This window comes from Poeciliopsis prolifica, unplaced genomic scaffold (assembly GCF_027474105.1).
Source record: "Poeciliopsis prolifica strain line A6 unplaced genomic scaffold, Auburn_PproV2 SCAFFOLD019, whole genome shotgun sequence".
NCBI lineage: Eukaryota > Metazoa > Chordata > Actinopteri > Cyprinodontiformes > Poeciliidae > Poeciliopsis > Poeciliopsis prolifica.
The window spans coordinates 9970383-9982399 of record NW_026562394.1 but is presented as its reverse complement, the minus strand read 5'-3'; the positions used below and the strand labels follow the sequence as shown (position 1 = coordinate 9982399).

The 12017-nt window shown below is 42.6% G+C and overlaps 2 protein-coding genes across 2 annotated transcripts; one reads left to right on the top strand and one right to left on the bottom strand.

Annotated features, from left to right (window-relative positions):
* Positions 1-1045: 1045 nt before the first annotated feature.
* stt3a (STT3 oligosaccharyltransferase complex catalytic subunit A) lies at positions 1046-8412 on the top strand. The gene is made up of 18 exons (XM_055043634.1): positions 1046-1139; positions 1756-1876; positions 1977-2037; positions 2116-2237; positions 3008-3153; positions 3502-3592; positions 3712-3818; positions 3904-4068; positions 4166-4346; positions 4879-5034; positions 5136-5227; positions 5731-5886; positions 6019-6207; positions 6291-6407; positions 6483-6585; positions 6680-6868; positions 7708-7823; positions 8049-8412. The coding sequence occupies exons 2-18, from the start codon at positions 1789-1791 to the stop codon at positions 8085-8087; spliced, it is 2118 nt and encodes a 705-aa protein (XP_054899609.1). The 5' UTR covers positions 1046-1139; positions 1756-1788; the 3' UTR covers positions 8088-8412.
* si:ch211-266i6.3 (cytoskeleton-associated protein 2) lies at positions 7838-11037 on the bottom strand. Its single transcript, XM_055043635.1, is given in 10 exon segments — positions 7838-8917; positions 9013-9211; positions 9347-9407; positions 9493-9593; positions 9596-9734; positions 9736-9799; positions 9872-10387; positions 10389-10606; positions 10698-10750; positions 10959-11037. Coding segments are annotated over 9 exon segments (1602 nt in total). The 5' UTR covers positions 10743-10750; positions 10959-11037; the 3' UTR covers positions 7838-8658.
* Between the last annotated feature and the right edge of the window lie 980 nt (positions 11038-12017).

Sequence of the window (12017 nt, the reverse complement as noted above, 5' to 3'; positions counted from 1 at the left end):
ACTTTTCTGGCCAGACCTTCCCAAAAACAAGATTCTATGGGCACAAATAAGGCAACTGAGATATTTAAAGCACATCTATTGGTATTTTTCACCCAGTTTGCATTTTAAAAAATAAAATCAAACTCTAGCTGCTGTATGTCAGAAAAGTGCATGTATTTCAGGAACCAAAACCCATCAGAGGTCAAGAATTTTCAGTGCTTATTTCAAACCATGTGATTAGCCATTTGACTGACATGTTATCAATTATGAAATTTCAATAATGTTTTATGGAGCATCACCAATAATTGTTAGGTGAAGATGCTTCTAATGAGTCCAGACAGCCCAACCTTGTACAGGAATCCACCGGGATTAAAAGAAACGAAACAAAAACAAATTTCTTATAAACGTTAAAAAAAAACAAAACTAAATATTAGCCTGTTTTTCTTAAAAGTGTGTGTCTGAATGTAATTGGATTATTCACACATTTCCAGCTCACGCAGAGCTAGTGGCGCCAAACAGCCAATCATGTGTTGTTGCCAGGGGAAGAAATAAACATTTGGCCAATCAGCATCGCTGAATTTAATGCATTTGGGGCGCTCAGAATCTCGCCCTGCCATTGACAGATGACAGAACGTTTTGGGTCGCCATGGTGATAAAGTTGTTAATGGCGACAACGCCGGTTGAGGGAAAACTAAAACTTCCACCATGACTGACAATAAGCAGTCATATCAGTAAATATAAACGTTTTATCCGAATTTTTTTAATTCCTATGTATTTATGCATTAAGAATTTACTGTCGCTCTGACTTGATCATGGAATAATTTATTTCTGTTATTGTAATTGTATTTTAATTATAATATTCATAAATAATTGTCATGATTAGTACTTTTAAGCAATTTTGATTCTCCAGCTGTATCATTTTTAACCAGTAGGTGGAGACACACGTCTTCATCTACACTAAGGACACGTCACAACACCGCAGAGCCAAGGCAGAGAGCAAAGATTAAATGACAAGCAAAGAACCAATCAAATTTCTTGTAGGCTGCCGTTGACTGGCACTTGACCAATAGCCGTGCACGCAGATGGTACTGGAGGCGGGATTACGTTGAGGGCGAAGGTAGTGTGTGAAAAGTGTATGAGTAGCAGGAGCGGCGGAGCGGGTGAGTGAATGTTTTTAAAAATATATATTGTTGAGTTCTTGCTTTTCTTGGAAACATGTGTTTTCTATTCGAGGTCTGGAATTTATGGAGGTTTTAAAATAAATACATAATAACAAAAAGAAAGGCCCGTTTCTGGTTTTCACTGAACAGGAGCTAGCATGTTAGCCTCTGTAGTTTATCTTCTACATGTACGCACAGCAACGGAACTAACGCATACTGTCTAATTTCTACTCTCCCCTGCATGTCTTCATGCCGCCTAAGTGCAGCAAACATTTTAATATCCTGGTCAGCTTTTATCACAGCTGCCGTGGAAGTGGGTTCATTCCATTTTAAGGCTAGCTTTGATTGATGACCCTGCTGCTTAGAAACAGATAGCAGTCTTTCAAATGGAACCTCTTTGGGCTCTGTGATTCCGCTTCAAGCGTTTGACAAGACGTTTCAGTGCAAAGCTGGATACAACCGCCTGCACGGGCTTCAGAGTGGCTGCTTCCTGGTTTCTGACGCCATATGCAGTGCGTGGCCTTAGCTGGTTGGACTGGAGACAGACCCTGAATCTGGACTCTGAGTGGTCTCATAATGCAGGATCTAACCAGCGTGCCTGTCCTGTCCCGAATAGGTAGTACGGTGAGCTGTCCCTGATCTCGCCAAAATGACCAAGCTGGGCTTCCTGCGTTTGTCCTACGAGAAGCAGGACACGCTGCTGAAGCTGCTCATTCTGTCTATGGCTGCTGTCCTCTGTGAGTCCTCTGCATCCTTTATCCTGACAGCATGGCTGGAACACGAAACAGAGCAGGTGTTTATGGGTTTGTTTGTTTTTTCCCCTTTTCTCTTCCTCAGCATTCTCCACCAGGCTCTTTTCCGTTTTGAGGTTCGAAAGCGTCATCCACGAGTTTGATCCGTAAGTTTCTGTTGACGCCTTCAGATGAAACCGTGTCCTCATGCTGTTGGCTCACCCCAACTTTCTTCTAACAATCAGATACTTTAACTACCGTACCACCCGCTTCCTGGCAGAAGAAGGATTTTATAAGTTTCACAACTGGTTCGATGACCGAGCATGGTATCCCTTGGGAAGGATCATCGGCGGCACCATTTACCCAGGTAGGAATGACGAACTTACAAAAATTGGTTTTTCTAGCTCTTCTTTGTGTTATGGAAACTAAAGCAATCCATGAACACATTTGTCATCCTTGGTCATGATGACCAAAAAGCTTTAAAATATATATTAATCTTTTGTTTTGCCAGCTTGATCTCTTTTCTTAATAAGGAGAAAATATTCAGTCTTCATAACCATGTTGGAAAAATTCTGTCAAGAAATAGTTTTCGATGAAATCAGCACGACTACAGATGATCTAGTCCCATTAAAAACCCATGTTTACTAGACTAGTAAACATGGGTTTACTAATCTAGTGAACCAGATTTCTGTTTAAAATGTCCTGCTATTTTAATAACTTGATTATGTTCCCACAAGCCCTCAGCATCATACATCCTCGCCATAGCTAACACCGACTCAGAGGTGCTTTTCCACTCTGGGATTGTATAACAGACATGAAGAGAGCCTTTAGTGGTTGACCTAGAGATGCCAAGATGCTCCTAATAGCTGCAGTGAACTTGGCACACTAAATATTGGCTCCTGTCCAGGTTTTAAAAGACACGGATCTCTGTGTCACGTCATATTGCTTACCCCAGGAAACAGAAAGTCGTAGAATACTAATCAGAAATTCCTAGAAACATTTTTTTTTAGTTTCATTTATTTCAAAATTATTTCTTCATACAAGATTATTTATTTTTCATTTTGAAGTATTTTTAAGCAACTTTATCAGACGTACGTCACAATGAGTTGACCGCCTTCCTCCCTCTTCCTTGTCCAGGACTCATGGTCACGTCGGCCGTCCTCTACCACGTCCTCCACTTTTTTCACATCACCATAGACATCCGAAACGTCTGTGTGTTTCTCGCTCCCCTCTTCTCCTCCTTCACTGCCATCGTCACCTACCACCTCACCAAGGAGCTGAAGGTGAAAATCCACCGCAGGAACACGCTCTCAGAGAAGAATCCAGAAACTACCAGTGTTCATAAGTGGAAGGCTGTTTTTTTTTTCCCTGTGGGATATTATTTTATTTAAGCAATTGTCCATTTATATATCATCGTAGTATATGTTTTATACATTAGGAACGGACGGAATCAATTTTAAGTCTTCCTAATTTGAAATGCAAAAGTTTGAGTTCATACCCTGTTTACAAAAATAGTCAGTTTCTTCTGATATGTAATTTTGGCACCTTTCTGATTAAAAAAATTCTTTTATTTTTTTTACTCAAAAATACTTCTTGGTTGGTCTGTAAAGCTGCATGCTTCTTGTGTGTAGGATGCAGGTGCTGGGCTCCTGGCGGCGGCCATGATTGCAGTGGTACCTGGTTACATCTCTCGTTCGGTTGCCGGCTCCTACGATAACGAAGGTACTGGGCCTGCCGTGGCCGCTCAGCTATCGGGTCTCTGTCTGCAGAAAGATTCTGGATCGGTCTTGTAAAAGCAATGTTATAGTTAAAATACCGTCCGCATCTCCTCCCCCATTCAGGTATTGCTATCTTCTGCATGCTGCTGACCTACTACATGTGGATCAAAGCGGTGAAGACCGGCTCTGTTTATTGGTCCTCCATGTGTGCGCTGGCTTACTTCTACATGGTGAGTCCACTGAGGTGTTGCTGTGGCATTTTTAACTTCCAAGTTAAAAGCGGTGACTGTGAGGTGTGTGTGTGTGTGTGTTTAGGTGTCGTCATGGGGTGGCTACGTGTTCCTGATCAACCTCATCCCCCTCCACGTGTTGGTGCTGATGCTGACAGGCAGATTCTCTCACCGTATTTACGTGGCTTACTGCACCGTCTATTGCCTGGGCACCATCCTCTCCATGCAGATCTCTTTTGTCGGTTTTCAGGTATGCTGCATCGCCAGTGGCAGTATGTATATCTATATATATATATTTTTTTAATGAAAGGCTTCCATGTGACGTTGCGTCTTCCCTCCCACGCCAGCCGGTGCAGTCATCGGAGCACATGGCCGCCTTCGGAGTGTTTGGGTTGTGCCAGATTCACGCCTTTGTGGATTATCTGCGCAGCAAACTCAACGCGCAGCAGTTTGAGATCTTGTTCAAGAGCGTCATTTCTCTGGTGGGCTTCATCCTGCTGTCTGTGGGAGCCGTTCTCATGCTCACAGGTAAGCAACCTTGAAGACATTCTTGACTGACAGTAACTGCGTTTCCGTCAACGTTTACATATGTTATTGTTCTTTTTTAATACAAATTTTAGGGTACCGCATTAAAAAATGGTGGATGGAAATGATGTCCTCAATTTCAAGTTTATGACCTTGGAGTTGATATAATAAAGCTGTTAATCAAATCAACTTCAAAGCCGTTGCATTTGGACTATCTGAGGGCTGGTCTGTGAAATGGGAGATGATTTATTTGGAACATGCTGGATTTCTCTATCTCTCTGATTGTAAACCTCACATCTGCTTCCAACGTAAACAACCGACGGGAATAACCAAACTGTTCAAATTTCTAAAGAGCAATTGAAATCAATTGAAAGTTGTATTTGTAAGTTTCAAGATATCCGGAAATCTTGAGTTTGCTACAAAATTCAGAATGCTGCCTGCCTCTTAATCAATCCTTTGCAGCCTCCCTTGCGCAGGAAAAATTTGAGTTGTGATTTTTATTTATTTATTTTTTCTTGTTCTGGTTTCCTGTCAGGTAAAATTTCTCCCTGGACCGGCCGTTTCTACTCTCTGCTGGACCCCTCCTACGCTAAAAACAACATCCCCATCATCGCCTCGGTGTCAGAGCACCAGCCCACCACCTGGTCCTCGTACTACTTTGACCTCCAGCTGCTTGTCTTCATGTTTCCTGGTGAGTCAGGAGGAGCAGAGGATGCCGTCATCACAACGTGAACTCTCTCTCTCTTTGTGCATTGACCTTCAGGTTACCTTCCCCCTCCTTTTTTTTCCCAGTCGGCCTGTACTACTGCTTTAACAACTTGTCAGACGCCAGGATCTTCATCATTATGTACGGAGTGACCAGCATGTATTTCTCAGCCGTCATGGTACGTTTGCTTTTAGCACTCTCCCACAATACATCATCTTTCACAAAGGATCGTAGAAAAGAAATATTTTGCTAAAGAGTCAGATCAACATAAGGATAAAATGATTAATCATGATTAATTAGTTGTTGAAATAATCATCAGTTAATTAGTAATTGATTAATCATTAAGTGGAGTATACAGACTCAAAAAGTAATTTCCTGGAAAAAAAACTCATTTAGAACAGTAGATTATCTAAAACTTTACAATCATACAGATTTTGCATTTAAAATATAAAACCCCCACCTTTGTCTGTAAATATATTTGATCCCAAACTCTTCAAAAGGTGTGTAGTTTTCGCTTTTCCTTATAGGAATGCTATGTTTGCTGCATTTTAAGCACTAAAATGCTTAATTTCTTATTTCAATAATGCTATTTGTTTGGATATTTTAGAGTATTTCTAATATTGTAAAAACATGCCCCACGTCGCACGAATTGAACGGATCGTTTTCTTTTCACGCCTCCAGGTGCGTCTGATGCTGGTGCTGGCTCCAGTGATGTGCATCCTGTCGGGTATCGGTGTGTCCCAGGTGTTAACGACCTACATGAAGAACCTGGACGTCAGCAGGCCGGACAAGAACAAGAAGAAGCAGCAGGACTCCACCTACCCCATCAAAAACGAGGTGAAGTCAGAAAGCACCCACCTGTTTAAAGCACTTTCCACTTGAGGCCGAAAGAGAAACATTCTGGTGTTTCAATTAGCTTTGCCATCATTGTTACTGTTCCTCAGCATTTCTGATGCCTGTACCCTGCAGGTGGCCAGTGGGATGATCCTGGTCATGGCTTTCTTCCTCATCACCTACACCTTCCATTCCACCTGGGTGACCAGCGAAGCGTACTCCTCTCCCTCCATCGTCCTGTCCGCCCGCGGAGGAGACGGCAGCCGCATTATCTTTGACGACTTCAGAGAGGCCTACTACTGGCTCCGCCACAACACCCCCGAGGTCAGTCTGGACCCAGCTCATCCTCTGAGCTGCAGTTCCTTTAAACATGTTTGTTAGAGGAGAGCGTTTTTCTCCTCTCTCAGGACGCCAAAGTGATGTCGTGGTGGGATTACGGCTACCAGATCACCGCCATGGCCAACCGGACCATTCTGGTGGACAACAACACTTGGAACAACACACACATCTCCAGGGTTGGACAGGTGAGTTTTACCTTTTAGATTTTTGTCTCATCTGAAGGATTTCGGTGCTGACTGCTGATGTCTCCGGTGCTGCAGGCCATGGCTTCCACCGAGGAGAAAGCCTATGAGATTATGAGAGAGCTCGACGTTAGCTACGTTTTGGTCATCTTCGGAGGACTGACTGGCTATTCCTCAGACGGTACGTCTCCAGATGCCATTAAGCTCCATGTCGGAGCTTTGTGTCTCTAGTTACTGTGTGTTGAGTCTGATACAAGCATCTCTTTACATGACAGACATCAATAAGTTTCTGTGGATGGTCCGCATTGGCGGCAGCACGGAGACTGGCAGACACATCAAGGAGCATGACTACTACACTCCCACCGGAGAGTTCAGAGTGGACCGCGAGGGTTCACCCGTCCTGCTCAACTGCCTCATGTACAAGATGTGCTACTATCGCTTCGGACAGGTCTACACAGAGGGCAGTAAGTCATCCCAGCAGTATCAACCGATTAGTCACAGGCCAAAGAAGAAAATGTTGACCAATGTTAATCTCCTAGACTTACTTTTTTAAATTTTTTTGTTATACACAAACCAAATGGTGGTATCTGTAGGGATTGCACTCAATACAGTCTGATGATTGTTGTGATATTTGGTGTAGGTTAAAATGTTATATTTCATGCACTTTAGTTAGCATTTTTTATTTTTATGTAAATGGAAAACTGTAATCCTGTACCACATGATCTGTTCTGTTGGCTAAAATACTTTGAGAAAAAAACATTTTTTATTTATATGAATTAAAATACTTGGTACCCTGTAAGAGAACCTATTTCTCTAGACATTGTTGTAAAAAATGTTCAAAGAATAATTGTCAAAATTTAGTTCAATTATTCTTCAGTAGAAATTTGTCCATTAGACACATGGAACTGTTGGCTATTTATGCCGTCAGTGCGCCCTCTGGTGGACTCTGATAAAAATACCTTTATTTTTTATAATTGCATCTTTTTTAAAGGTTTCAAAACACTTACCTAACATGGCACATTTATTATTTTTTTTAATCTTGATTTCTTGTTCTCTCTAGATCATACACTATTTTTACAATTACAATAAGAATAAGTGTGCTGTTGGCACCAATTGTTGTACAGGTGCCACTGCACAATTGCAGTGGAGCACATTGACACTCATCCATGAGAATGATGGACTATAAGAAAATCTGTCTGCTGTTACAAATACACATAGTTTAAGACCTAAAATAAACTGGGTCTTAAGTAACTCTTTGATCACTGCTGCAGAGTTTCCACTCAGATTCTGCTGTTCTCTGCAGAGAGGCCACCTGGTTATGACAGAGTGAGAAATGCTGAGATTGGGAACAAGGATTTTGAGCTGGATGTATTGGAGGAGGCCTACACTACAGAACACTGGCTGGTCAGGATATACAAGGTGAGTCTGTCGGGATGGTTGGAAGGTAAAATGCATTTATTCAAACTTCAAATTATTGGTACAACAGTTTCAGACAACAAACAAAAAAGCAGCAGTTTAAAATGTACACAGGCAATTCAGCACAACAGAACATTGGACATCCACTGGACAACAGCCAACATCAAAATGTTAGTCCTGGAGTCAGATTCACTCATCTTCTTTCGGGATTCAACTTTTCTGTTTCAGGTGAAAGATCTGGACAACCGGGGCCTTTCAAGGACATAAAGCCCTCAGATAGCAGCGTTGCTCTTCAGCCTACAGCACTGAACATCTTCCCATGGGGTCGGCGGATGGTTGCGAGAAGTACTTTTTATACTTTAGGGAAGAAAACTGCATCAAAGTGATTTTGGTTCTTGAGTTGTTTTGGGGTTATTTGGATTTTAAGAACGTCTGTTTTTCACCAGACGCTGGAGTAAAAACATCCTGTCTGATATCAGGACGTATAATTTTCCATTGGGTGTGTAACTGAAAGCAGTGTTCAGAGTGCTTTGGATTATTTTTTTTGTTTGTTTTTTATAATGTGATCAATTAAAGTGGGACTGATTGTGAATTGTGTTGAATCTCTTTTTTGTTTAGTCATTGCAAGCTCTTAGTAGAACTCGCATCCTCTGATCTGAGTTTAGATTTCTGACTCTTAAAACACAACAGGACATCGATTAGGTGTCATTTTATGCCGAAAAATTGAGTAACTGTAGAAAATAGTTTCATACACTTACTTAAGGTTAGTAAAACAAAGTGCACCTACGTAGTGTGCCGTAGCTTAAGTCCTTTACGTTTCTGTACAAGAACTAAATACTTAGTATGCATTTTGGTCCGGCAGCTCCTGCAGAAGCGCAGGGTTCTTCCTGTAGATGTACGCGTTAGGATCGTCGTCCAGCTTCACCAGCTCGGCCAGCGACGACACGCAGGGATCGTGATCGGTGAGCATCGAGGGCAGATGGGAGGATTTATGGTGGATGCGACTGGAGCGGCGCACTGGCGTCAGAAACTTCAGGTCTTTGATGTTGCTCTTTCTCCTCGATGCGCTCGCCTCGCCTTCAATCGTTTTCTTCACGCTACATGGTTTCAAGAATAAAGGGGGGAAAAAAAACAACAGAATGAAGACAGGAAGTAAACAAACAGTGATGCAAATATAAAAGTCTGGACTTACCTCTGCAAGTACGGGGTCGTCTTCACGCTGTATTTGATAACTGAAGCACTAGTTTGGGGTGTTGTTTCCATGACATAATCATTACTATCATCTTCTGAATCATCCTCACTTTCCTCAACATCCTCCTGTTTCACTTCCGATTCCACTTTGATCTCAGCCTGGATCTGTTCATCGTTCTGCTCTTCATCTCTACATTCTTCTGCGTGGTTGCATTGTGCATCAGCATTTTAATGAAGAAAAATGAGAATTATTAAAATGAACTTGTGTGGTTTTTGTTATAAAGTTACACATAATCTTGATTTTTAAATTCGCTGCAGTAACCTTGAAAACGTACCATCAGAGCTTGCGGATGGAATCGCCATGGCCTCCAGGGCGTCACAAAGGTTCACAACAATCTGTCAACGTGAAAACACGAGATCAGATTACCTTCTAACTCGGGTCTAACATTTTTTGATCAATTTTCGTAAGAAAAATGCTTACGTCATCTACTCTGCCCAGAGGTTCAGACAGATCTGCCTCGGTGTCGTCCAGCAGATCCAGTGTTGTGTTCTTGATCACAGGAATCGGGCTCTGTGCACTACTCCTTCTTCACTCCAAGTTTCCGCAGAGGGCGCTGGGATTTCACGCGCTACGCTTGGATTGGGTTCCACTCTACACTGAGCGCCAGGCTCCAGGTCAACATTCTCTGGAACCTGTGGATCCCAAGCTTTGGCTTTTTTAGGTTGCTTTTGTGGTTTGGCTTTTCAGAGTCTTCCCCTTGGAGGCCAGCCACTCAGCCAGCTTTGCTCTGCATGAAAAGGAGATGTTTCATAAGGTTGAGTAAAACAAATTTTTGTTTCTGTCTGCATGAATACTTTACCGTTTTTCTTCTGCCGTCTCTGCGGCAACTCTGTACTGACTCAGCGTGCTTGAGATCACAGGTCTACTGGCTTTCTTGTCAGTCACTGGAATCTTGGGCTTTGTGTTCTGACCACCTCTTGGTTTAGAGGCGGCCACAGTTGTGCTTCTGGATGTAGCAGGTGGTAGTGTGGCTGTGATGGTTCTGGTGGGAGGCCGCGCAGAGCAGAACGTAGCAGGGCGACAGCTGCCGACGGGGGGCCTGCCCACCTGACGGGGTTGGTCGGAAACCGACTTGGACCTCATCGGCGCTGGCCTTTTGGCCACTTGCCTGGACACCTCGGTTACAGATTTGGACCTGTTCTTTACAGCCGTGTCATTGACCTTTCTGCTCTCCGGTTTAGGTGCTGATGGCTTCATAACTGCTGCACTCAAGGAATCACTTGACTTCCAAATGGAGCCAATTTTTGACTGGACAATCCTGCCTTTGTACATCCCTGGAGCAGGTTTTAATGACTGTGTTGGAGCTTCAGCCAGGGGGTTTGAGTATTTGTGTTTTGACATCTTTAGTATCTCTCTGCGACTTTCTTTGAGTCTCTCTAGGCGCTGGCTTCCTACCCTTTGCCTTAATTGGATCATCTTTGTTCCAGACATCCTCTCGTTTGTTGGCTTTGATCCGGAATGGCACAGCTGATGTAGGGCCCGTTTTAACTAAGGATTTGGCTCCAGTTGGAGGCTGGGTGTTCTCCTTGTTTCCCTGGTAACGTTAAAAGAACAGAAGCGTTAAATCGGGTGCAGGAGCTGATAACTCTTTCATTTCAAAATAAAGACTTTTATTCCGAACTCACCTTGTTATTGGGATGTTTTCGTCGTGAAACTGTGACGGAGTCCATAATGTGGCCTAAAAATGATAGCGGCAGAAATACACAAGCATTATTTTAATATCTAAAAAGCAAAGACGCGATCTAATTGATTCGAGTTATTCATAATCTGGAAGAAATACTTTGACGCATTTATCATTTTGGACTAAAACAGAAGCATTTGGCATGTTAAATGCCCGCATCACCATAAACTCGTGGCGCACAGACTTGCAAGAAATCTTAACTCACCTTGCAACGGTTTGTCCAAACAGCTTTACGCCACTGGTATCCTTCACAGTACGCCTCTGTCTGGGGGAAAACACGCGGATACGATTTCATTTGACTTCGGGCTTGTTGGTTTACGATTGGCTGGCTGGTATCGCGAGAATTTGGAACTAACCAATAACTTGTCGAGCGACAGCTGCGTCATCACGTCGCCTGAGCGGCTTTTCCACGTTCCAGCAGTTTGAATGTTTGAACCCAAATAGAATTCCAGAAGTACTGGTCGGAACACACCCATTGTGTCGCAGTTCTGACTGAGGCAGTGGGGGGAGAAATAGAGGGAAGATAGACTTATGACATTGTGAGTTTTTACAGGACATGCTTCATGCTGCGCGTTTCATGGCGTGTGCGTAAATGACGTTTCCAGGTCAGCCGCCATGATCACCGTCTGTGATCCACAGTGTAACAATGGACTCTGTGTTTTTACATGTCGACAGTATGACTAGAAAACCACAACATAAATAATCGATGTGCGGAACATGTCAGGACATGTTTGCTGTACTTTGGGAAAGCGGCGAACAAATCTCGCGCTAATTTTGACGTAGGCTAAACGTTGTCCAGACCAACCGGAAGTTAACATACCTTCAAAATAAAAAAAGGAACTGCAAACAAAAGCGTATAGTAAGTTCTGATTAACTTTTTTTTTCATAGATAAGGGTTAATAAATTAGAAATGTGTAAATTCTAATATGATAAATAAATCACATTTCATTTATTTTAGCGACTTAATTTCCTAAGTAAAATATGCAGATTAATTACAGAGTGATTTTCCACCTAAAGTTATGTGGGCTTAGTAAAAGTGGATGCAATACCCCTTTAAAGGTCTTTATTTTCACAAGGTTCTTTTAATCTGATGCATCAGACCTTTAACAAGCGCTTACCATGGCAGTAACCTCCCTCTCAAGCCAAAGTAATCTGCTCTGACCCTTAACCTCGAGGATACTAGACACACCAATTACAACTAATTTTGTGTTCAAAGAAAACCTTTTAAGAGCAGATCAATCAAGCTGTAAATCTGTTGTCATTT

Coding starts and splice junctions, on each gene's coding strand:
- stt3a (XM_055043634.1), top strand. CDS start 1,789: ATGACCAAGCTGGGCTTCCTGCGTTTGTCCTACGAGAAGCAGGACACG. Junction 2,038..2,115: donor GTCATCCACGAGTTTGATCC/GTAAGTTTCTGT, acceptor TCTAACAATCAG/ATACTTTAACTACCGTACCA. Junction 6,586..6,679: donor GACTGGCTATTCCTCAGACG/GTACGTCTCCAG, acceptor TTTACATGACAG/ACATCAATAAGTTTCTGTGG.